Source organism: Protomyctophum parallelum, assembly GCF_964188405.1.
Source record: "Protomyctophum parallelum genome assembly, chromosome: 9".
Lineage (NCBI taxonomy): Eukaryota > Metazoa > Chordata > Actinopteri > Myctophiformes > Myctophidae > Protomyctophum > Protomyctophum parallelum.
This window is the reverse complement of record NC_139706.1, coordinates 46331811-46357547: the sequence shown is the minus strand read 5'-3', so window position 1 is coordinate 46357547 and position 25737 is coordinate 46331811. Positions and strand designations below refer to the sequence as shown.

Sequence of the window (25737 nt, the reverse complement as noted above, 5' to 3'; positions counted from 1 at the left end):
CGTTTTTGGCTGTGGGACCCAGCCTTTCGTCCAATCAGGATAGAGAGTCAAAAACGAAACCTAAGGTTTTTTGACCCCCAGGGGTTAACTGGGGACAGGGAGGAACTCCTTATATGGCCAGCACACTCTATAGTAGGGAGGATTATCACAACAAAACAAAAAAATAAGTGATATTTGAATTAAGTGAAATCACTGAATATACCTTTAACTCTAACTAAAATGAAACCAAATGGACCCAGGAGGGTCCATTTGGTTTCATTTTACACTCTCAAGAGTTACATTATTGTTAAACATCTGCATTACTTAATTTACAAGTCTACACATTTTAGAGACAATGGATCTGTAGAATATTTTTTCAACATTTGCCTGTTATATATCCTATGGTCCCAAGTTCAATGCAGCATGGAATTGTGGACAAAATGTTACCCAACGACAAATATTCTTACGTTTTACGTTTTCAAATGCAGAACCAATAATGGGTCTTGATATGAAAAGGGTTGAAAACCACCGATATAGACCACACACTGCTTGGATATATATGTAGCAGCCTAGCAGGCGGTATGGTGTCTGTCTTGGCACGGCAGCTGTGTCTTAAAGAGTGGCTAGAAATAGACACAAAGGAACATTAACCTGAAAGACCTCAGCCAGGAGGTGGGATTTAATGACAGACTGGCTGACATGGAGATATTTTATCTAACGGCAACGCTGTGCTGGCAGACTTAGATAGCATTTGATACAGACTTATAGCATGTTATGTAGACAGCACTATAATTGCATTGTATGTAGTCATAGCACGCCATAGTACATTATGTATAGCATAGTATAGTATATATGTATAGTTTATAATAATTATATGTATAGTTTCATTATATAGATATTCCACTGTTACGTTCTTAGCTTACGCATGTTTCATGATAAATGCTTTTTATGTGATGTATTCCCATGCTTTTTTGTTCTTGCTTAATGTAAATTGCTCTGGATTAAGAGCGTCTGCTAAATGCCTAAATTGTAAATTGTGGCATACAGCCTCACTGAAGCACATGTGCAGTGCACACACATGCATGTAAATGCAGATGTAATTACACATAAAAACACGCAATTATCCCTACTGTACTTTACCTGTGAGTTTACAATTGAGGCATTTAGCAGACACTCTTATCCAGAGTGAAACATTTTAATTTGCAGTCACTGACTTTACTTTATTGCCTTTGTTTCACTATTACAACCGTTATTGCCTTTGATTTATTTTCTTCCAAATATTTGTCAATGTATGATTTGCCCACAATATCTAATTGCCAATTTTTAAATCAAGTAAAACATTCATTTGCAACAGACTATTCATTTTTGCAGAATCTTGCCAAACAATCTAAGCAACAATTATAAGTAAGACTAATTTAATGACCATGACCAACAAAACATTCGTATGACTCAGCTCTTCTCCATGACAAATTTGGTAGGCATGCACAGACCACAAACAGCTAGGCACAAGCAGCCACATAAGAGAGTTATGTCTCTAATGAGATCTGATGTGCTATAATGTAGCCCCATGCCAATATAGGGCTCAAGACAAAGTGGTTATTAATTAATGGAAGGCTATAACAAGTAAACCAGTAAGTGTTATCATTCTCCAAACTGTAGCGTCACAGTTAAAATAGACTGACAGATACATTTCAAGAGCAACTCAATACAAAACTGTGGACGACACCATAAAGCATTACATTTGTTTACAATAGGGTCCACCATGTTCAATTCATCATAACATTTAGAGACGTACAGAGACGTTAGACGTTCAGATTTTACGGGGGCCTGCAGTTTCGAATTGCAGCCGTCCGTAGGTGCCCGTTGAGAGCAGTTTTGAAGGAGTCAAGGGATTTGCATGTCTTGATGTTCCACATTTTGGTGGAAATGAATTTGGTCCCTTGTTTTTGCCGAATCTGGGTTGCACATGGTTTGTTGAACTCCCTCTGGTGTTGTGGGTGTGGACTTCGTTGACATTAAGGAAGTATTTAGACAGGTACATGGGTATCTTGGTGGAGTATCGAATCTTGTGGACCAGACCCAGTGCAAGATGCTGTACTCTGTCGTCAACCTTAAGCCATTCCAGCCTGTCAAAGTGGGCAGGGGTGAGGTGGGTTCGGGGAGTGAGGCCAAGTAGTATATCCTGACCAGTTTGTTTTGGGAAATCTGGAGCCTAGTTTTAAGGGCCTTTGAGGTGCTGTGGCACCAAGAGGTGCATGCATAGTCGAAGAAACCTTGTACAAGGGCTCCTGTTAGGGTCTTCAAGGTGTTTTTGTTGACCAGTGAGGAGATCCTGTATAGGAATCTTGACCTGGTTAATTTCACCTGATATGAGCCACAATCACAAAGCTATGTGAGATACAGAAAGGGAGGGGACAAGTTGGTGATATGGATAAGTTGGTGATAATACATACCGCTAAATAATTTACCAATTGTGGTGACCATTACGGTGTGTAGCATTTACTGCCATTCATTTCTGATCTTGCACTTATGCCTAAATTGTCATTTGTAAATTGCAGTGGTATTGTGAGTGCGCACCTGAGTGGCATGCATTATAATAAATCAGATGTTGGTGCATTTGAACTCATGTTGTTTCAATGTAAAAAAAAATATATACATTATTATTATTGTTATTTTATATTATATTGTTTAGACTGAGTATAATCCAACATTACTAAGGCACTATACACTCGCTCTCTGCATTTGATGTGCTGTATGTATGTGTTTACCTTGGTGTGAGTCACTCTAGATAAAGTTGACAAATTGTATGTTGATTTCATTCATAGCTACTGAGCTACAGTATGTTTGTGTGGAGAATGAGAACCCTGTGGATACACAACAATGCACATGTCTATTTCACTCCTAAATGTGTGTCTTGTAGCCTCATTCTACCATTGCTCTCACATCTTGGTTACAGGAGAATGCATGTGTTTTTCTTCGCACTTGTAAATGTCAATGGGCTTTATAGCCTCATTCTACCTTTTGCTTTTTGCGAACACAACTATCAGTGGGAAAAAGGTGAAGGGTTGGGCCCTTGGTTGACCAGGGGGGGGGGGGTCACAGCTGTTGGTCTCGAGTGTTGGTTCTTGCCTTTTAGAAACTCAACCAGGCACAGAGGGGCTCCAATGACCAATCACACGGAGGGATGTGAGGGTCGACAAGCCAATAGCGACAGAGTTCTGAGTATAAAACCTACAGTCACTCACTGGGAAGCGTTGGGCAACTCCTACACTTGGTGAACAGGCTCTGATCCCGGGATCTGTTATTCACTTTTCTCCTGAGCAGGTAAAAAATACTATTACTATAAGCCTCTACCCATAACTCAATGGGAATGAGCACGGGTGATTTCTTCCGTTGATTTATTTTTATTTTCACCGTAGAATTATGGAAAACTTTATATACTTCTATATAACTTTAATACCTCCTGAAAAGGAAAGCACAGAAAGTGATGGGAGAATTTGCTTCTTCTGTCAAATGCATTCCTCCACTGGTGTTCTCTACACTGGAGCATTGAAATATTCTTCTTTTCTATTTTTTTTTTCCACTTGAGGACTTCTCTGCAGTGGGAACTATGGGAATTCAATGGGAACTACTCAAATCTACTTTTCTAACAGCCTTAGACTACTTCGAGCAACAAAATGCATGGTTTCCTTTGAATTGTTTGGGACATCTTGTCCTTGTCACAGTTGTGAACAGCTATCAGTTGTTGCTGACGGCAGCAGGTCAGGTTGAAGTAGCCCATGGCATACTTTAAGGAGTGCTTGATTTAGTCTTGGAACTCTTGGCACCACCGGAGATGCACATGCTGACCTTTTGGTGTGGCAGGGAGAGTCATGACAGTAAGAGGGTGGATGGGAGGGGGGGGGGGGGGGGGGAGAGAAATGGGAGGCGAGTCAGGCAGAGAGACATGTAAATTGATACAATTGGTATGCCTAGCATTTGTTGCGTTCATCACCCTGTTCATAATGTGCAGCACATGCGTAATCTGACCGATTCAGCATTTGCAGCTCTGAAATGCACTGCAATTCAGTTGTACCAGAAATCTGATTTCCTTCTAGAATGCACTAAATGATTTCTAGAGCAACTATAGGTGATTCCCATGGTATGGGGGATCACAGAATACTCCACAGATATTGAATAATCTGTGGAATCAGATTATACAATAGCTATCGAGCATCTCTAGCAGAAAGGGAAGAGAGAAAAGTGTGTGCTTGGGGTTTGTCTGCTGAAGCCTGTAGCACTCATGGTGGGAAGAACACTCTGATGTGGACACATGGAAAGGCAAGCTATAAATAACAGGACAGGTGGTCAGGCAGACAGGCGAGCAATGGAGACCACACAGTTGTCAGCAAGTCAGGGAGACGGGTCCACAGAGGGGAGACACTGAGAAACAACGGACAGCTGTTGTGTTGGTGAACTTTGAGGGAGGGAGAGGGCTTGAGAAGTGATGAGAAGTGGTGTGAGAAGGTGTCTGGTTTTCACCAGGAGGCTCATAGACAAGGCACTTGAGGCTCTTGGAGAAACATCTGACGTGAAATATGGTATTTACTGGATCTGGTCCCAGCTATTGTTACTTAAAACAACTCTTATGTACCTCTCTTACACTGTGGCTAGACAAGCTTTCTGAATGTTTATTACACTTGGCAATTATAGTGGTTCTGATGACAATTCCTCGCTCTCCTCAGGCGGAGTAAAAAGCGCAACCATGGCGAAGAACTTACACAACGACTACAAGATGAAGCTGGCGTCGGACGAGGAGTTCCCCGATCTGTCCCTGCACAACAACCACATGGCCAAGGTATGGATCGACACGAGCACTTTAGCCAGGCATCAATTGTATCAGCCAAGGATCAGTATTCAGTACCAGAGTTCCACCATGACAATTGCACCTTTTAGCAAGGCATTAGCCTCCTCCAGCACGAGAAGCAGAGAGCTTAACCCCCCAGAACCATTATGCCCTTTAGCAAGGCATTAGCTCTTCCTGTACAATAACCAGACAGCTAAAACCCATTAGCATTATGCGTTATGGTTATGGCAAGACATTACCTTTCCCCAGCACAGAAACTACATACTGTAGACATGCTAAAAAACTCGCAAAACTTTTTTTCCAATTCTAGAATGCATGACACTTCACAAGAGGATGTTGGTGCTAGTTGCCAAACTGAAATAAAATGTAACCACATATACCACTTGTACCACACATAGCTCTTAGCTCTTCTATTACTGGACACTAGTCTACGTCTGATCCATGCGCTCCTTAGTATAGCTTGCCTGTAATGTACAGATGAGCTAAGACATTTAGCATTTTCTACTGTTGCATTCATTATAAAGCCCTCAGGACCAGAGGAGGGATTGATTGATTGATTGAAATATTTATTAACAGTTTGTAGAATTTACAGTACATTTTAAGCACAAACTCAATACAAAGACTGTCAACTGTGAGTGGACGACCCAATTAAGCATTACACTTGTTTACAACAGGGTCCACATTGTTCAATTCATCAAAACATTTAAAGACATAGGCCTACAAACATTTAGAGACATACAAATAGACATTTCTAACAAAGGGTTAATGCAATGTAGCTGTGTTAATACTGACACTGATGTGATGTGTTCTCCAGATCCTGACCAAGGATCTGTACTCCAAGCTGAGGAGCAAGCAAACCCCCAGCGGCTTCACCCTGGACGACTGCGTCCAGACCGGTGTCGACAACCCCGGTGAGAAACTAAATCATCACTATACACTAGTGTCACATATTACAGGACGGAAAGGAAGAATAAAGTCACTTCACTTCGACAGTATAGCATTATAGAAGGCAACAAATGCCATCAATGCCACTGATGATGCCAGAGGAATCGTGTATGGTAACCCAGTGCTATAACAAAGGAAATATGAAGTGTGCAGATATTCGTGGTTCGTGCGTTGCTAATGGGTGTTTTTAACTCATCTGTGTCCCCTCCAGGCCACCCCTTCATCATGACCGTCGGCTGTGTTGCTGGTGACGAGGAGTCCTACGAGGTCTTCAAGGATCTGTTCGACCCCATCATCTCAGACCGTCATGGTGGATACAAGCCCACCGACAAGCACGCCACCGACCTCAACTTCGAGAACCTGAAGGTACGGACACTACGGAGGCGGAATCAGATCCTATTACATATATACACAACTCAATGAGCCGTTTGGAGGCCACGTGAGGTTTAAGCAGTGGTCGTAGGAAAATGATGACACACCTTAATGTTCTCTCACGCTTCCCCACCAGGGTGGAGATGACCTGGACCCCGCCTACGTGCTGTCCAGCCGTGTGCGTACCGGACGTAGCATCAAGGGATACACCCTGCCCCCCCACAACAGCCGTGGCGAGCGCAGAGCCATTGAGAAGCTGTCCATTGAGGGTGAGTACGAAATGACACCTTTATCTATGAATTACATCATAATGCTCACCATAGAGTTGTGAAATAACTCAACGCGGTTCTTACTCTAAATAGTAAATACGTTTAGTTTATTTTCGGGTGACACGTTTTTAAGATGCCATCTGCATTTATAGCAGTTTGATAGACGTTAACAGACGTTGAGAGTAAATGATTTTATGTATGACTAATTCTAATCGATACACATTTCTCTGTCTGTCTGTCTGTATGTATGTCTGTCTGCGTGTTTCTGTGTTTGTTTCCCGTTTGGATTCTCAGCCCTGGCTTCTCTGGAGGGTGAGTTCAAGGGAAAGTACTACCCCCTGAACGGTATGACCGACGCCGAGCAGGACCAGCTCATCAACGACCACTTCTTGTTTGACAAGCCTGTGTCTCCCCTGCTGACATGCGCTGGTATGGCCCGTGACTGGCCCGACGGCAGAGGCATCTGGTGAGACAATCACATTCATTATACTTATATTTTTGGATGGGAAGTGTGTGTGTCAGAATATTTTATGACAATAGTATAATCTAAAATATAAAGATGTGTCATTGGATTTCATTTCTTGCCAGCCTTAACTTGTGAGAGAATGAGAAACCGATTATGTAGGCTAGTAAAAGAGGGCAACTGTCTATGTCTCTTTTTTCCACATGGTGTGTTTTATACCCTTTTAAAATATGTTAAATGTCCTGCACATGGTAAATGTCTGTAAACTGAAGTGGAAACTCTCTCTCTGGATCAGGCACAACGACAGCAAGTCCTTCCTTGTCTGGGTGAACGAGGAGGATCACCTCCGCGTTATCTCCATGGAGAAGGGTGGCAACATGAAGGAGGTCTTCAGACGCTTCTGCACTGGCCTGCTGAAGGTATGTGCATGTACACAGTACCACCACCCATGGCCTGCTGAAGGTATGTGCAATGTACATGTACACAGTACCACCACCCATGCGTGGAATCAATGCCCTGCACCCTCCCTCAAAAAATGCAGATCGCTTGCAGCTTTTAAAACAGGCCTGAAAATCCACATTTCCGCAGGCCCAAGGGAGAGGAAATGATCACCCACCCCTCCTTGTATACATACAGTGTTTTATTTTATTTTCCTGTGACGATATTAAAAAAAATTCAAATCACAAAAACAAACAAATCCTCACCCCATGTATGTTCTCTTGCCAGATTGAGGAGATCTTCAAGAAGCACAACCACGGCTTCATGTGGAACGAGCATCTGGGATACGTTCTCACCTGCCCATCCAACCTGGGAACTGGCCTGCGCGGTGGAGTGCATGTCAAGCTGCCAAAGCTCAGCACGCACGCCAAGTTCGAGGAGATCCTCGGCAGACTGCGTCTGCAGAAGCGCGGCACAGGTACGGGGAAACAACAAATGTTTTATTTTATTTCATTTCTTATCCGTTATTGGCTACTGTGCAAATCACAAGCAGTGATGGAAGAAGTACTCACATTTGCTTTACTTAACCCATTCTGAACTGAGATCAGATTCATACGAGGTTTCCGCCGGACACACACTGGTCTGATGAACCCATTCTGACCTGAGATCAGATTCTAAAAATGTCAGTCGTTCTTCGATTTTTTTCAAAAATAGCAGACCTACAAGCTCGTATCGCGCCACTCGGTGGCGCGATATGAGCTTGTAGATCTGCTATTTTTCAATAGCTAAAGCACGACATGATGCCAACACCAAAATGGGTGCCCGGTCAGAATGGGTTAAGTAAAAGCATCAATTGAACAGAAATAAGTCTCTTACAAGTACAAGTTATAAGGTATTCAAAATGTACAAAAGTATTGGCATCACAATAAGTATCAAAAGTAAAACTACTGAATATGCAAAATGTCCAATTGAAAGTTTTCAAAATGATGTTTTGTAATAATCAAAATCTAATAATGAAACTTTCAAATAACTGTAGTGGAGTAAAAGTACAATATTTGGCTTTGGGATGTATAGTGGAAGTACAATTATTGAAAATTGGAAGTACTACTCGAGTAAAGTAAAACATTTCTCAAAATTGTACTTAAGTACAGTTGCCTACTTATGTACTTAGACAAAGGCAAAGAACGTATGAGCTTGTTAATCTGACACTGTTCTTCTTGACGGCAAACCTATGCTCTCTCCCCCCCTCTCCCTCCCTCCAGGCGGTGTGGACACTGCCTCCGTGGGTGGCGTGTTCGACATCTCCAACGCTGATCGTCTGGGCTCCTCCGAGGTGGCCCAGGTCCAGATGGTGGTTGATGGCGTCAAGCTCATGGTTGAGATGGAGAAGAAGCTGGAGAAGGGAGAGGCCATCGACGGCATGATCCCCGCCCAGAAGTAAAGTGGACAGACGAGACAGACTTCTACTCTGTTGTGTTGACTGAATCACTGTCGCATAATTCTGTGCTTTTTTATATATATTATATGATCTAGCCTCGTTGTATAAGTTATTTTCCCGGTATCTGCCGACTGGCTACTATACTCCATCAGAAAGACACTCCACTTTTATCTCCTTCTTTTCTTATTCCTGACTTTTTACTTTCATGACTCTTAACCTGATCTTTTCATTTCCTAAAAGCTTATCTTTTCCTTTTCCTATTTTATCTTTCCTCCTTTATCATTTCCTCCCATTCTATTCACCTATGTAACATCCTGGGATCAACCTTATGCATAGTCTGGTCATGGCTATGTGTATGCACCTAAATGAACAACTGTTTTGGTTGTACAAATTGAATTGAACAATTAAAACATGCCCCATGAAACAAACTCCTTTACAGTTTTCTTCCTTTGACTTGTTGGGGCCATGCACGCCCACAGCCACATGCATACATAAACAAAAACTACGATATCAAAACATATAGCTACAGCCAGGAAAAAAAACCCAAGGATAAGAAAACATTTAAGAATTTGAAAGTCTTTATTTTTGCTTCACACAATATATCCTCGGAGACATGCAGGATTGCAGGTCGGTCATTTCTGCAGTTTCAGCCCACAAGTATGTTTCACTGATAATAGCAACTGTTTCAAAAACACTATAAGAAGTCTCTAGTGAATTCTTTAAGCATGGCCCTAACAGTATGTATCTATTGGAACAGTTCACAAAGTTTGGGCCCAGGTGAGACAAAATGTTGCAAAATATTAGCCCTCAGTCAATTTCACCATTTTAAGACATTGGTGGCTAACTGTTGCTAAATGTCCCATGAAGCAAACCCAAATCATTGTAGTTTTTTACTGCTGTATATCATACACATGTATTTCCATTCCAAATGGCATACTTAAAAAAGTAGTTTCACCTTCAAGTAATACCAGTTGATGGTATGGAATAATGTCAGAGTTTGGATAAGTAATTGTGTCTAGTAGCTATGTCCTGTGAGCAGCTGAGGGCATCAGTCAATTATAGAAAGTTGTCCAAAGACAGCCAGGTCATTCAAAGTCACATTCTTGACATAACCCAGTGTCTTCCAGCAGTTCAATATAGCTCTCTCTCACACACTGGGAACATACTGAAACATTTTAGAATGGCTTGACATTCACCGGCATGATTGGTTAACAGTCATATACCATTCAGTACTAGTGGAATCTGATTGGTCAACAGTCAAATACTCTGCAGTATGAAAGCCCGAGCAAGCAATCATTTGGGTGGGGTGGTGCCTGGCTACAGTGTTTTTTATACAGCCTGATTGATGCTTTGTTTTATCAAACATGTTGAGCAAAGAATAAATCAGGCTCGAGGCTGACTATGGTGTTAGTGTTGTAGAGCCAAGGTTTAAAACATAGGGAAAATGTTGTGGAACTCAATAATTAAAGATTTTTGAGTGTGGGACATGATCAATTGGTTTAGATAGTTGACCAGAAAATAGAAGTGTAACAATCAATGCAACCAAAGGGTCAGTGAATAACAAGCAAGTTCTCAGAAACGGATTTGACTGCTGCAACTGAAAAACAGAAAAAGATGATGAGTTCATTATAAAATTAACCAAGTTTGATTTATTGGGCAACAAAAAGAAATCAGAGGGCTTCTGGGGTTTTTTGGTGGCAAGATGCCATTGGTGTAAAACTAAATCAGGAAAAGGTAGTTAACTGAACTTTGGTTTACCGTTTGATACAAAAACCTACTGTTATGTTACCATATCAGCAAAGAAAATGTTCTTTAGAAAGTGGATTTGAACTGTAGTTACAAAATCATTTTTTGGAAGGGATCTTCTAGACAAGGAAAAAGACCGTTATTTGGCTGCAAGTCCATAGTAGAACAATTAAAATAGATGGCATGTTCCATCAAACCTACAAGTAGAGAACTGCTATGTACGGTGTTGTATACAATTACAGCATATCTACTGTGAACTGAAGCCAGATGCCTTTAACTTTTATTTCCCAAGAATAGTACTAATCACGGTTTGTATTTTTTACTCTCTTAGTATGATGGCCTTGTAATGCAGACATTCAACGCTGGTGTATGCTCTGCTGTCCAAAGACAGGGTCCTAAAAAACACAATACTACATTATGGTCCAAACAGTGGTTCTATAAGGAGACTAGTGGAGTTCACATGAACAAACCATCCGACCAGTAATCAAACACTATGTTTACATAGGAACAGCAACATTAGAAACCTGTTGTGGCACTGATGTGATCTTCTACAGATCAGGCTGTCTAAACACGCAGGAAACATTACATGGTTTCTCTACCCTGTTTAGCAAGGCACCCAGTTGCAGATGGGCATTGAATGAAAACATTACATTGCTGTAAAAAAAAAAAAAAAAAAATCAACATGAACATAGGCACGTGCCTATCAAGGCAGATTTGCGTGCCCAACAACGCCGATTTGTGCAGATGCCTTTGCAGTTTGACCATGAGTGTCCTGAATTTGGCATTGCATGCCCGAGTCTTGCTGGCCGGCCGGCACGTAAAAAAAAATAAGGATAAAATCTAGAATGCCAATCTGTTCTTCAGACATCCAGGTGGCAAAGAGGTAAAATACCTGTTAACCACAGTGGAGACCAGACTGGGGTCCAATTCCTCCACAGTGACTCCGGCTTGGCCGGGTTGGGTGGAAAGCCAGCAGGGCTGCATTCTCTGTCGCTACACTAGTGACTCCTACAGGCAGGTCAGAGCACCTGTTTAGCAGGGAGTGGAACTGGGAGGGAGAAGTTGTTCCTCTGCAGTCTGCACGCGTCACCGTGGTCGCGGTGAGACTCGGATGAAAAGGATCAGGTCCATCCATCCAGGAAACACGTGGTTGTCTACTCCCTTCCCAGACCAAATAGTAGGAGTTGGCACTTGGCAGTAACAGGGACTATACAAACATGGTGGGAATTGGCAACCACTAAATTAAAAAAAAACCTCTATTAATTGTTTCCTGGTATGCTCCATAGTAAAACATAAAACACTTCCCATAAAAGGTGCATCCCTCTTTGTAGCATTGTTAACCCCATTCTACAGATCTAATGAGCATGCCTGAATCAAATAGTCAAATGCTTAAGCCTGATTTATACTTAGTTGCTTGCCAGTGTCACACACCAAAACTAGCAGATCTACAAGCTCACAACACGACTCACAGCCAGCGCGCAAGGAATTATAAATCAAGACTTAGAGTTTGGTTTAAACTACTCGAGTACCAAGGTGGTGGGGTTTACAGCATCAATACAGCTAACATAAATCAAGTACATCACTTAATAGTATAGTTAATTGCCTTTGAAAATGCTGCGATTAGTTTTTTCACTCGGTTGTTGTATGTTTTGAACCCCACTCCTCTGCTACACAAGTAGGATAAAATGAACCCTAAGAAAATACTGTTTGGTTCAGTGTCTGCATGCACACAAGATGGAAAACATGAACCAGGTGTGCCAGATCTGTGAAAGATCATACATCTCTACTTGTGAGGGCACTGGGCTTTTAACCCATTCTGACCTGAGATCAGATTCATACGAGGTTTCCGCCGGACACACACTGGTCTAATGAACCCATTCTGACCTGAGATCAGATTCTAAAAATGTCAGTCGCTCTTCGATTTTTCAAAAATAGCAGACCTACAAGCTCATATCGCGCCACTCGGTGGCGCGATATGAGCTTGTAGATCTGCTATTTTTAAATAGCTAAAGCATGACATGATGCCGACACCAAAATGGGTGCCCGGTCAGAATGGGTTAAGGGTCAATAGCATTATTATTACTGTATTCCAGAGGAAGAGAATAAGGTAACGTGACAATGGAGAGCACAGGATCAGAGCAAAAACATTCTAACCTTAACACATGGCTCAGAGTAGCAGTACTCACTCCTCACAATCATCTCAGCTCAGGACTCAGACATTAGGCAGCTTTGGACGTCGGTGACCAACGCAGAAGCCAGGTTGGTACAACTAACAGATTTCAGCTAGGATGGTGTGGTATGAATGGGCAAGCACGGTAACTGTCCAACAGAACAGAGAAATGGGCATCGTCAGCTGAGTGATGGGCAAAACTGTAGCACCCCATCTACTCTACAGCTTCTTTCAGTCCGTCGAGTGTCTGCATTTCTGCATGTCTCCCCCTGGAGCCTGGAGGTCAGACCACAGCCTCACTTCTTAAATATTTGTGGCAAAATCTGTTTGACGCAAACCAAAGGAAATTTAAATGGGGGTCAATCAACCGCCCATTTGAGAAGCATATAAGAAAAAGAAAAAAACCTATTAGGAGGGAAAAAAATCTAAATCTTAAATAGCAGCTCTTTAAAAAGGAATGGTGACAAATATGATACAATAGGAATAACCATGTTGACACAACAAGTTATCAGTCTTCATCGCCACCAGCATCTCCATAATCGTCGTCGTCATCAAAATGTGAAATCATTAAAAAATAACAGTTTAACTGGTTCTGGATTATGGAGGAGGTGGCGTTCTCTAAAGCAGGGGTTCAAAGGTTCATCCATAAGTGTGCCGGTGACAGTCTATGCGTCCATCTGTCCGTGTGTGTCCATTAATGGTGGCATCAACAGGCAAACCATTGGTCTTAAATGGAGCCAGCCAAGTCACAGAAGTGGGGAGGGTGAGGGGATGGGAGTGAGGAAGAAGAAGTCCTTAATCCTTATCCTTCCTCACTCCCATCGTCCTCATTCCCCATCATCCATCCACTCCTCGTCTGCAGAGCCTGGCCTGGCCACCCCCGACCTCAGAGCTCCAGCTCCTTGGACACTTTGGTGGCGATGTCTCTGAAGGCCAGCGGAGCCCCCCACAGGCGTTTGAATCGCACGCCGCTGCTCTGGCCCGGCCCACTGGGCAGCTGGCAGACCTCGGCCTCGAAGGCCACGCGGGCGCCGGCCGCACCGTGGGTGCAGGACAGAAGGAAGGGCCCCGCCAGGTGGACCTGGCATCCGCAGCCCTGGGCCGCCTCGCGCAGCGCCAGAACCACCTCGGCTGGGTCCCGTTGGCTCCGCACCCTCACATCCCAGCCGCATCGGGGGGTCCGGGGCTCGGCCGCTTTCTGATGCCCAGATAGATGGCGACTGGAGGAACGCCGGCAAAGGAGTGTGTGGAATGGAAGAGAGAAGTTGTGGGGAAGACGAAAAGAAGGGGGAAGAGTGTGTGTGTGTGTGTGTGTGTGTGTGTGTGTGTGTGAGATGTATTGTGAGCAAATATATGGAGAGATTAATGTTTTATAGATGGATAAATGAGAAAATGTAAATGAGTGAGTGGAGTAGGTCACATTAGGGAGAGGGGAGAAGAAAAAAACAAGTTAGTATATAATATATTAGTGCGTTTGATTATTTTATTTACCATTTTTAAATGTAGGTGTGAATGCACTGTATATGTTTCAATGTGGGATACGACCTAGTATGATTGAGAATTTGAGAGAATAAGGTCAATAAATGGTCAGGGATTCATCACTGTGACCTTGAAAGTCATGTCAATTCAAATTGTACCCGTTTTCTGTGAATAGTTATGCAAAGTGATAGACAATATTAACAACACTCTCTGTGCTGCATCTACTGAAGACAATTAAACTTTGGGTAAGGATACTCAATCAGCTATAGTACAGTTTGGTGGTAATTGTCTCTTACTTACAATCACACAAAATATATTACTATATTACCGTTATATTACGGTTTACTACCGAAACAAATTCCTAACATGTTTACATGTATGGCAAATAAAGGCTTCTGATTCTGATATTTTCACATCACATCGATCAGCAGACACAAGATTGACTTTGTCGACTCACCTTTCTATTCTACATGTAAACAACCCAGGAGGAGTAGGGTTAGGTACAAATGAAGGTGAACAGGGGCATACATCAAGGGATGAAGTTGTTATATTAAACACAAGTTAATTCTGGACACATTGCAATCACAGGCATCATCTACCACAGGGCACCATGTCTACACAGTCAAATGTACGGGTCCATGTTTACTGTCTATTGTCTACAGTATGACTGACATCACACTCATTAACTATAGCTAGCATCATGGTGCGGTGCTAGTCCATGCATGATGCTGTTGTTTTACCTGCTGCTTTTAGCATGATACTGAGATGAAGCTAGAGCCTGGGTCACAGCCGTGGCTGGGAGGAGGGCAGACACAGTCCAATCCTGAGAGATAACTTAACCCATTTTGGTGTTTTAAACATTATGTTATACTTTAGCTATTGAAAAATAGCAGATCTACAAGCTCATATCGCGGCACTCGGTCTGCAATTTTTGGAAAATCGTGAAAATAACGTGCCTCAAATCATTGAATATATATTCTTTCAGAGTTTCAGTTTTTTTTAAATAAAATCTTTGCTTCTGGGGATGTCCCTGGAACAACATATTTTCAGATGGGGGCATATTTCATAATTGTTTTGGGGTCCTTGACATGAAATATTGAGAACCACTGATATAGAAACATGAGGTTTTTCAGAAGAAAATACATTTTAACCCATTCTGACCAGGCACCCATTTTGGTGTTGGCATCATGTTATGCTTTAGCTATTGAAAAATAGCAGACCTACAAGCTCATAGCGCGCCACCGAGTGGCGCGCTACGAGCTTGTAGGTCTGCTATGTTTGAAAAATCAAAGAACGACTGACATTTTTTAGAATCTGATCTCAGGTCAGAATGGGTCAATCAGACCAGTGTGTGTCCAGTGGAAACCTCGTATGAATCTGATCTCAGGTCAGAATGGGTTAAAAATACATTTTTTAAATTTCCGATTAGGTTCAAACGTGTCCGTTACCCCGTCTGGGTGAGGCAAAAATAAGTCCATGTGAAAAGGACAGAGTCCTGGCGGTTTTCTCAATCCCACGAAATGTTAATGTACAAAATCATATTATAGTATAACTATCAAGTATAAAAACATGAACTCACCTTGTGACCGGAGATCTGCTGAGTCTCTCAGGTTCGTCTGTGACCCTCAAGAAGAAGACAAAGGCACATGTTAGGAATAAATCAGCCAATGACAACACGCTACAGACCACATCCTGTATCAATGCTCCAATCAGCAGCAAGGCCACATCAGTCAATCACCCAATCACAACACAGGACACCACAATATAAATGCAAACTTCAAATCACAGATGGATCATCACCAACCTACGCTTACAATACCGAATGGACACAAAAACAGGATATGGGAAGTTGGGAACCACCAACAAAACAGAATAGAACGGAAAGGAAAAGGTTAAACAAAAGGACGTGTGTGAATGAAGAAAGTATGTGATGCTAGAATATGTAGGGGATGGAGACTAGAGGCTGTCTGGAAGCCTAGAAGCTTCCTTGCTCCAATGACACCATTCTGTAAATTAATGAACTACAGCAACTCTACAATGGCATTTCTCTATTTTGTGTGTGTGTGTGTCAGACAAATCCTTCTTCCATAACAAGGGCATTCAAACTGTGCCCAGCCTTGTCTTGTTTAGGGCAATGTGAGATATAAGACATGAGCTTTAAATTCCAATGTATGTAGTCACTCCATTTAAAAAAGACTTGGGCACCATGTACCACAGTGGAGTCTAGGTGTCCTCATGTCGAATAGAATCTAATCCAACAGTGTCGCCACCGGTTTAGCCAAGCTTCTTCACGAACACAATTGGCCGTGTTCAGGGGTGAGACAGCGGGCACCGAGGGTGATCTTTGTCGCTGCATGTAGCCTATACTCCCTACTGGCTGGGGCAGCACCTGTCTTTCAGCAGGGGGTGCTGAATGCTAGGAGGACGGAGGAGGCGCTACGTCCTCTTGGTGGAGGCTCCTCAATGGCAGGTGAGCCAGTAGGGTACCAGCCTGGCCCGCGACATACACACGCTGTGATTGATACCTAAACCTAACCCTAACCATAACCTCGTGGTTATAAGCACAACCCGTGTAGGAATTAGTATGTAGCGCCTGGCCCAGTCTGTGAGATTTCTGCTCTAGAGAGGCGGGTGCTGGCACAAGAAAAGCATTATTGGTTCACCAATCCGCTTCACCAAACAGCAGAGAACACTGACATCACCAAATGTGCTTATTGGTTGGTTATTGGTTAGCGAAATACAAGGAATTGGGCTTCCTACTGTATGCCATATCTTCCAATGCGTTTCCCCAGACTTCTCTTTTTGAGCCGAATGCGAACAAAAACAAAAGCCTGGTAGGGTACAACAGCAGTGGCAACACTGGGGACACATTAATTTAAAAAAAATAAGCAAATTAGGAGAAAAAATAAATTGTCTACTCTAAATTGTTGGGAGAATAAATTACAAAAAAATATGATGTTCTCATGGTTTGGCAACTTTATTAGATCAAAGGGTTCAACTTCAAATATGTGTGTGTCCAACTAGTCAACACTTCTCCGACTAGTAGACTACAATGCCAAGTTGCCAACCCACCCAAGGAATCGTTTTTAGACACAATATAATGCATTACCTGCAACCTACCACCAGGGGTCATTGTTACGGTGACATGTCTTAGATTTTAACCACTTTCAAGCGGGTGTCCCTATTTTATGCATTCTGCAACAATTAATAGCGTTGGTTTCAGCCACTCAAGCAACCAATCTACTATGATGTTTCTGGCCTGAGTGGGAGATGTCAAAGTTTCATTGACATATTGTGACACATTGGGAAATCTTAACCCATTCTGACCGGGCACCCATTTTGGTGTCAGCATCATGTTATGCTTTAGCTATTGAAAAATAGCAGATCTACAAGCTCATATCGCGCCACCGAGTGGCGCGATATGAGCTTGTAGGTCTGCTATTTTTGAAAAATCGAAGAACGACTGACATTTTTTAGAATCTGATCTCAGGTCAGAATGGGTTAATCCGGAAGCAACAAGGGACGGCTATAGATGAGTCTGGTACCCCCCAGGTCTGCCAGTTATACCGTACGTTGTGCTGAAGTGTCCTGGAGCGAGACACACTTAGCCCCTAATTGTTCCCCCCGTGAGCGGACCATCTGAACAGCCTTCATCTGGGTGAAGCTGAAAATGGGATTAAGGGACCAACACCAATAGAGATATTGTAGGTGGCCTACACAGACAATAGATCAGATTTAACATTGGTTCAGCTACAAATCCACAAACTCCTGTCTTTGAAAATTGAAGATCTCTTTGTAAATGTCATGTCCATCTGTACACTCTCAGGGTTAAATGAACCCTCGGGATATTACAGTTATGCTTTGGATCTTTAGTGAGGTTATGTCTCTCATCAAGGGGGAGTAAACTGGATTGTTGTGGTTGGGTGGAAACCTTGTATGTCCAAAACCGTTCCTTTTTTATTATTTTAAAAATATTTAAAAATAGTGAACATAGCAGATCAACAAATGAACTTTGAGATCAGCTACTCTCACTCATTTTGAGTGACACTCACTATTGTACAACAATGTCTGCGGAAAAAACAAAATATATATATATTGACGTACAGTAAGAGGTTTCTGCCTGACAGCAACGATAAAGTTCAAGCTACTGATTGTACTGTACGTCACTGCAAGTAGCCTTCATCACTATTCGTTTAATGTACAGTGTACATGTTTTCTTTGGGACAAGTAAACTATGCCAGACCTTTGACCATAGCATCAGTGAACAATGAACTACAGTACTTATGTAGGTTGTGTGTGCATATACACACAGTACAGTATGTGCACAAATATATTACAGTCAGTAAGTATATGGACCCTCTTTGTGCCGTAGAGTACACAGACTGTATTCTGCCCCCAAGGTTTCACTTCTTCAGAGCATAAAAGGACTTATGCTTTCGAGAGAGAGAGAGAGAGAGACAGAGACAGAGACAGAGACAGAGACAGAGAGAGACAGAGAGAGGCAGAGAGAGACAGAGAGAGAGAGAGAGAGAGAGAGAGAGAGAGAGAGAGAGAGAGAGAGAGAGAGACAGAGACAGAGAGAGAGAGAGAATATTCAAGTAAGAGAGAGAGAATTCGAGTAAGATTCCTCTTTAAGAAGCAGAGAAATCCTTGGGTTACATACAGTAACTAATCCTGATTTAACATGTCAATGATGCTTAGCGCGTCAAGTCAGGATAACTTCATCAGACTGTGGATCTTCCTACAGAGCTTGTGCTGAACTCTGATGAGCGAGTAAAGAAACATGCTCCAGTGGCCAGAATGATGTGTGTCTGCCCTACTCGCACCAAAGGTCCTCTTAGGGCAATGTTTTTTTTTCTTCTAATATATATTTTTTATCCCACGATTTTGTAACCCATTTTTCACCCCTGTGTCAATCATCTAATGTGATCCTGGGCTCTACACACCCTCCGCCAACCTGGGGAGAGCAACGGACTTAACTCATGCTTCCTTCATGCTTGAGTGTCCAAGTTGCTCCTTTACACCTGACAGGGGGGAGTTTCCCTGGTTGGACGTAGCGCGTGGAAGGAACACGTTATTCCAACCAGTTCCTTTCCCCTCCATCAGGCGCCCCGGCTGGCCAGGGGGAGGCAGTTTAGAGACCAGGATTACTGCATGTTTTTGTGAGGGTATCTACCCTAGGGGACACGGGGAGAACATGCAAACTCCACACAGAAAGGCCCTTTCGCCAACCCCGCCTTCGGGTATGGGCACTGATGACGCGGAGGAGGAAACATGCCGCCAGCACCCACAGCGCCCCGAGCTGGAATCGAACCCAGGACCTTCTAGCTGTGAGGCGACAGCACTACCAACTGTGCCACCGTGCCCCCCTCTTAGGGCAATGTTAATGGTAATGCTTGGAAGGACTTTGCTCCAAAGAATGCAGAGCCTCAGTGTCCGACATTTAAAAGGACTTTAGATGCCAAGGTACGCAGATGATCTGAATAAGATCTGGGGGAATAAATAAAAAAAATACAAAAAAAGAAACAGTTTTCTCTTTTGGAGGTCCCTGGCACAAGATATTTTCAAATGGGGGTCCGCAGCATTATGAATTTTGGGGTTCTTTGAGAACCATTGGTACAGTCTACTACAGAGTTACATTCTCTACTTCCTGATCCTCCAACACCCATACTGTACCTCCACGCCCTTTTATGCGCTACAACCTCCCTCCCTCCATTTCATGTCCATCCCAGGTCCTCTCATCGCACAGAGACACAGACATTCCTTGGCCAGTAGTATTTGTTAACAGCATGGGAAAACATCCTGTTGATTATAGGCTGTAGTGGACAATTGAGCTCAGACCCAATTGGTCTCTGCCGGTTCCAACTCCGATGTTGCGGACTTTCCCCCGGGGGTTTAACCCATTCTGAACGGGAACCCATTTTGGTGTTAGCATCATGTTATGCTTTAGCTAGTGAAAAATAGCAGATCTACAAGCTCATAGCGCGCCACCGAGTGGCGCGCTACGAGCTTGTAGGTCTGATATTTTTTTTTAATCGAAGAACGACTGACATTTTCAGAATCTGATCTCAGGTCAGAATGGGTTAAGAGGTTAAGTACGTTTTTTGAGAATTTGTTGTATATACTGTATATATATACTTTGTACTGTTTACATGACTCATAGTGATGCATGGTTGCAGTGAACCCTCAGACTCCAGGAGGCAAGCAGAGCAACACTCAACTCAGAACTGTGTGTACGAGAGCTGCAAGAATGCCTACATCAGCTAATGTACTTCCGTTCAACCGTTCAATAAAACCTAATGCACTTTTCATATTTTCAGTTCAAGTCCAGCCTTTCTTCCTGGAAACGTGGGGATATTTTACTTAACACACAGTTTTCTGTCAGAACTTTCAAAAGGATATGAAACTAGAGGACAATATACTGTATGACTCCAAGTCTTAGGAAAGGATATGAAACTAGAGGACAATATACTGTATGACTCCAAGTCTTAGGAATGAATGACTGGGCGAGTCCACACGCTGTACTATGCCGACGTGGTCATTCTGCTGACAGTGTACGGATAGGACCCATCTATGACTGTGTATTTGGAATACATGAAATGTACAGTATGCAAGATCACAGTCATTCTAGGGCTATTAACAATGATGATTATTAGGAACGCCAGACAATATTTACAAATATTTTACAAAAAGATGTATTACTTGTCCCGGACAACCGGACAAGCCTCAATGTCCAGCCCTTGTTATTCAGTTTTAACCTTGTGCTGATGTTCTCCATGCTAAGAATGGTGTGTGTGTGTGTGTGTGTGTGTGTGTGTGTGTGTGTGTGTGTGTCTCAAAAGAGGCCCATTACCGTCTACATTAGCTAATGTACATCCATTCAATATAATGTAATGCACTTAAATCAATTAAAATTACGTAATTTTGTTTAGGCTGATAATTGTGTTCATCTTCGTCCTACATCGTCCTACATCTCAGAATTACAGTCAGAGATCTAATATTGCCTTAATTACTACAAATAAAAGCAAATCCAATATCAGATGATGAACCATGCCCGCCCTTTGTTGTCTGTTATTGTCTTTTTACCAGGTAATGCTGCTGTTCCACCTACAGCCTCTAGGAGGAGATACAGCACGTCAGCTGAGACAGACAACCAATGGGAGAGACATACTGTCACAGGAAGCCCATGTGGGAGGAGGGATGACAGGGCACTGCAGTCAGGCAGACGGACACACAGACAGACAGGCAGGCAGGCACAGACAAACAGACAGAGAGACAGAACAACTGACAGAGTGACAGACAGAAGCAGCCAGAAAACACCGGAAAGGAAGACTTACTAACTGTTTTGGTCCCCTGAGGGAGGGTGCAGCCCGAGATGGACTTGTTTGAGCTCTGACGCTTAGAGGGGTCAAGAGTGACCCTAGGAAGAGAGAGAGGAAGAAGAGAGGGAAATGAAGATGAGAAGAATGGAAAACATACAACGATTAGAGACAACAGAGGAGAGAGAGAGAGAGAGAGAGATGGGAGAACGGTGAAAGACAGTGAGGATAGAGGAAGATCAGAATAAAGAAATGACAGAATATAGATGGAAACCAAAACAGATGGAAACAAGAAAAGGAAGGACAAAAGATTGGCAGGTGATCAGCACGGAAAAGCAAAAGAGTTAAAGCAAGAAAGAAAGAAACAAACATGTAAAGCTCCAATAAACAGCCCAGTTTAAGATCAATGGACAGCATGCCTGAGTCCAACAGTATTTGCAAATTATTGTCGGGTACCGTTTGTTTTGTTATAATCTGCTTGGAGTACCAGAGGGGTGGGTCAATCGATTGCGTCATGTATGTACACTATATACATTTATGAGTTCTCATTGTCTCCGCCAGGCCCAAGGCGTGGCAGAGACGCCTGATATTGTCTAAACGTTGCAAAAATCGGTACACAATATCTCTACAGTCATGTGAACAAGACGGATCTGGCTGATTTTTCATTTAACCCATTCTGAACGGGAACCCATTTTGGAGCATCATGTCATGCTTTAGCTATTGAAAAATAGCAGATCTACAAACTTGTAGGTCTGCTATTTTTGAAAAATCGAAGAATGACTGACATTTTTTAGAATCTGATCTCAGGTCAGAATGGGTTAATCAGACCAGTGTGTGTCCAGTGGAAACCTCGTGTGAATCTGATCTCAGGTCAGAATGGGTTCATCAGACCAGTGTGTGTACTGTCCAGTGGAAACCTCGTATGAATCTGATCTCAGGTCAGAATGGGTTAACATCCCGATTGGCTAAGATCGTCTTGCAAAGTTTTGCAGGAGCAGCTCGTTTTGAACGAAATCCACAATTCCAAACTTTGCTGGCCCAAAATAAGCTACCTGGCCCATTTTTCTGAGAATGTACAAATGGAACCAAATTGGACCCATACCTTTGTACACACTCAAGAGTTAAATGAATACTCAAGATTTTACAGTGTAAGCTGAGCTGTCAAGTCACCAAAAGTACATGACATTGCATCATCAGTACCTCTCTGTTGTTCTGACACAGGGGTTCTCAACCATGTTTTGCTGCCTGTGACCCCCGGAAATGCTTTGGCCATGTTTTGTGACCATCATAGACCAATACGATGAGAATCAGTACGTTACAATCTAACATACTGATTCTCATGGTATTGGTCTATAACGGTAGACCCCATCCATCTAGGACTTCAAGCAGATCAACGTTAAATATTTGTACATACTATTTGACACAGGTCTTCTAAATAGACAAGTTAGGAAGGAAATGTGTAGTGAAGGAGGGGATTGAAGCCTGTAAAGGTTAATAATTAGAGAAGGAAGCCTGGTAGGTTAGTACAATGTTAAGGAAAGAAAGTGGTGAAGAGGCTGCAAGAGTAGATATAGGCTTTCCCCTAAACAACCTCAATAGACCATATCAACATACCCGTAGTCTTAATTTGTAGAAACAAACTGCTCATTGTGTGAATATATGGTCAATTGAGAAATAAGATTAGGGCTCAGGCTCCAGTCATGAGGCTGTGAATATGCTGTAACAAACACCTCTCAAAAACAACATTAATATTTGGCCTCTGAGTCTGAACTAACTACAACTATCCACCAGTGAATATGAATCATGTACCTCTTCCTGTTCCCATTCATACATCTCTCTAGCCATCACAACCATAGCATGGGTCTTTCATTTGGAATTCATCTTTTAAAACACACCACAACATAAAATTTTTTATCATTCTATTTTATCTGCCTCACTAGCTGCTCCACCACGACCAAAGCCACCGAATCAGAAAAGGACACGTGAACCAGCTACGATAAGACCCCCGGCCTCTCCCCTTACCTGCGGGTCAGCTTGGAGGTGAGCTTGCTGAACAGGTTGGTGGTGGCGCGGGTCCTGGCGTGGGGCAGCGGAACGGCGTCGTGGGACAGGGTGGGAGAGGTGGGCGGGCCGTGGGACGAGGCCGTGGAGCGCCGGTCACGGATCTGTCCGCCGTGGAAGGTGCTCCTCACCGTGGTTCCCCGCGTGAGGCGGGAGGAAGGCGCCGAGGCGGAGGACGACACCCCCGAGGCCCCGGCGATGCTGTGCGTAGAGGGGGAGGCAGGCGGGAGGCGGTGGGACATGGAGCTAGACACAGACAGAACAATGAAGAATGCTGTTTAACTGTACATACAGAAAGACGTGTTATATTGCTCTTGATCCCATTCTGATCATTTGTTTTGGAGTATCTGCCGATATCACTTTTTCCCCGATCCGATAATTATATTTTTATAGAGGCTTGCATGTCACACAGACACACACACACACACACACAGTACTGACACAGATAGGACAAGCCAAGGACAAAGGGACCTTGACATACAGTGCATTATGTGACTGTCCATAATAGTATACTGTACAATATACTGTACATATCAGTCCACATATTGACATTCAACACCCAATATTGTGCGTCTGGTAAAGCCAGGCCCATTTGATGTGATGGATGTTTCGAGCGTGACCGACCGGCACTGGTCCAGAGTGCCATAGCATAAATAAATGACTTGAAATAAATGACAAGGGCAGAGAAGGGAAGGCAAGCCTAGGGGAAGCATTAGAGATGTGACATTTCCTCCTTTGAAAAACACAAATGAATCAAACCAGTCTGACTGTCTGAGAGAGGTCAAGAGAAAGGAGAAAGACCCAGGAGAATAATGCAGAGGGGGCATGGGGTGAGAGAGAGAGACGTAATGAAAAGCAACAGCTAGTAGTGAGACAGAGGACAGCCCTCCAGACGTGGCCAAGCAGCTCATTTCTATTGTCCGCCGAATGACCCAGAATGTTGTCATTGTCAGAGCTCTCTGAAGCCGAAAACCGTTCCTTCATACTCTCAAATACTGAGTGTTCATTTAAACTCTCAGGATTTTACCGTTTACATTACCATCCTACAGTGCAGTTATTTTACTACTACTAGAGTAGTGTCCGTTGGGCACTGGCCTACTTGGCACGATGCAAGTTGAAAATGCACGCCCCACGCAGTTATGTGTCCTTTTTATGCTCATATATATATATACAAGTGATTTGTCAGGTATGCCTAAATATGGATACAACATGTCGTTTCGAGGAAGCAATCTGAGTGGTTGAAACAGCTTTCTAGCCATGCTTAAACCACGATAATGGCACGGCTAATCAGAACAAAGAATTCAGCCGTGCTTTTCTCTCAGAGCGCAGCAGACTCAGTGGCTAGGCTAGCTAGTTTCGTGGGACATTTGTGGTCATAGTGGCTACAACATCTGTCATTTTTCGGCGATTATCTTAGTTTTAAGGGTAACTGTTGTATAATTGCAATATTACACTCGAGGGTGTTCTTTATTCGTTATTAATGCACTTCTGCGATACCTTTCATTATTGTATCATAATAAGGAATTCGCCCGCAGGCAAGCAATAATGACGATAAAGAACACCGTCTCGTGTAACATTGCTTAAGTATATGCAGATTTCAGAACACCAGTGTGATCCATATATGGAGATCAGAGTTGGGTGTAACGAGTAACGGAATATTTCGTTACTGTAACGACACTACTTTGGTCGGTAACGAGTAATATAACGACACTACTCCTCCAAAATTGATAATCACACTACAGTTACTGGTCGCTGCAGCGCTGCAGTTACTCGTTACTTAATTGCGTCATGTGGCTGAAAGTGTTGCTTTGGACTTGGAGAATAATGCACACAACGGAGATGAGTTGAACATGAACAGTAATGGTGCGCTGGAGTCGCGGACTAGAACATGTCAAACCGGTGTCAGATCAGCAGCAGCACAGCACTTTTCGTTGTAATATGTAGTGCATTACTTTTATGAGTAACGGACCCCAACTCTGATGGAGATATAGGGGTGATTAGGTCCAGACCCGGGCAAAGGCTTTTGTGCTGGTTCTGGACAAACGGCTATCCGACGGACTCTACTCCACTCCCTGTAGGGGTGTGAATCGTGTGTCGAAAATTTGAAGTTGGTGGGGCGAACGTCACATTTGAATTATTTTATTTGGATCTGCACAAGAGGCGTAATACAATAGACCCAAACACTGATCAGAATTAGGTTATACATTATATG

At 43.0% G+C, this 25737-nt stretch overlaps 2 protein-coding genes across 4 annotated transcripts in view; one reads left to right on the top strand and one right to left on the bottom strand.

Annotated features, from left to right (window-relative positions):
* Window positions 1-3156: 3156 nt before the first annotated feature.
* ckmb (creatine kinase, muscle b) lies at window positions 3157-9178 on the top strand. Its single transcript, XM_083773882.1, has 9 exons — window positions 3157-3303; window positions 4704-4816; window positions 5640-5736; window positions 5982-6136; window positions 6279-6411; window positions 6706-6877; window positions 7170-7293; window positions 7601-7790; window positions 8575-9178. Exons 2-9 carry the CDS (start codon window positions 4724-4726, stop codon window positions 8751-8753), a joined length of 1143 nt encoding a protein of 380 aa, XP_083630008.1. The 5' UTR covers window positions 3157-3303; window positions 4704-4723; the 3' UTR covers window positions 8754-9178.
* Window positions 9179-13420: 4242 nt separating this feature from the next.
* mark4b (MAP/microtubule affinity-regulating kinase 4b) overlaps window positions 13421-25737 on the bottom strand; it is a 75396-nt gene continuing 63079 nt past the window's right edge. For 2 of the 3 annotated variants that reach the window (XM_083773962.1, XM_083773963.1), the window contains exons 15-17: window positions 23487-23771; window positions 15725-15769; window positions 13421-13886 (exon numbers count right to left, since the gene is read on the bottom strand). In XM_083773962.1, the coding sequence (XP_083630088.1) occupies window positions 13553-13886; window positions 15725-15769; window positions 23487-23771 (664 nt within the window). In that variant the 3' untranslated portion in view covers window positions 13421-13552. The remainder of the gene's footprint in view (window positions 13887-15724; window positions 15770-23486; window positions 23772-25737) is intronic. The other variant, XM_083773964.1, reaches the window with a different exon arrangement.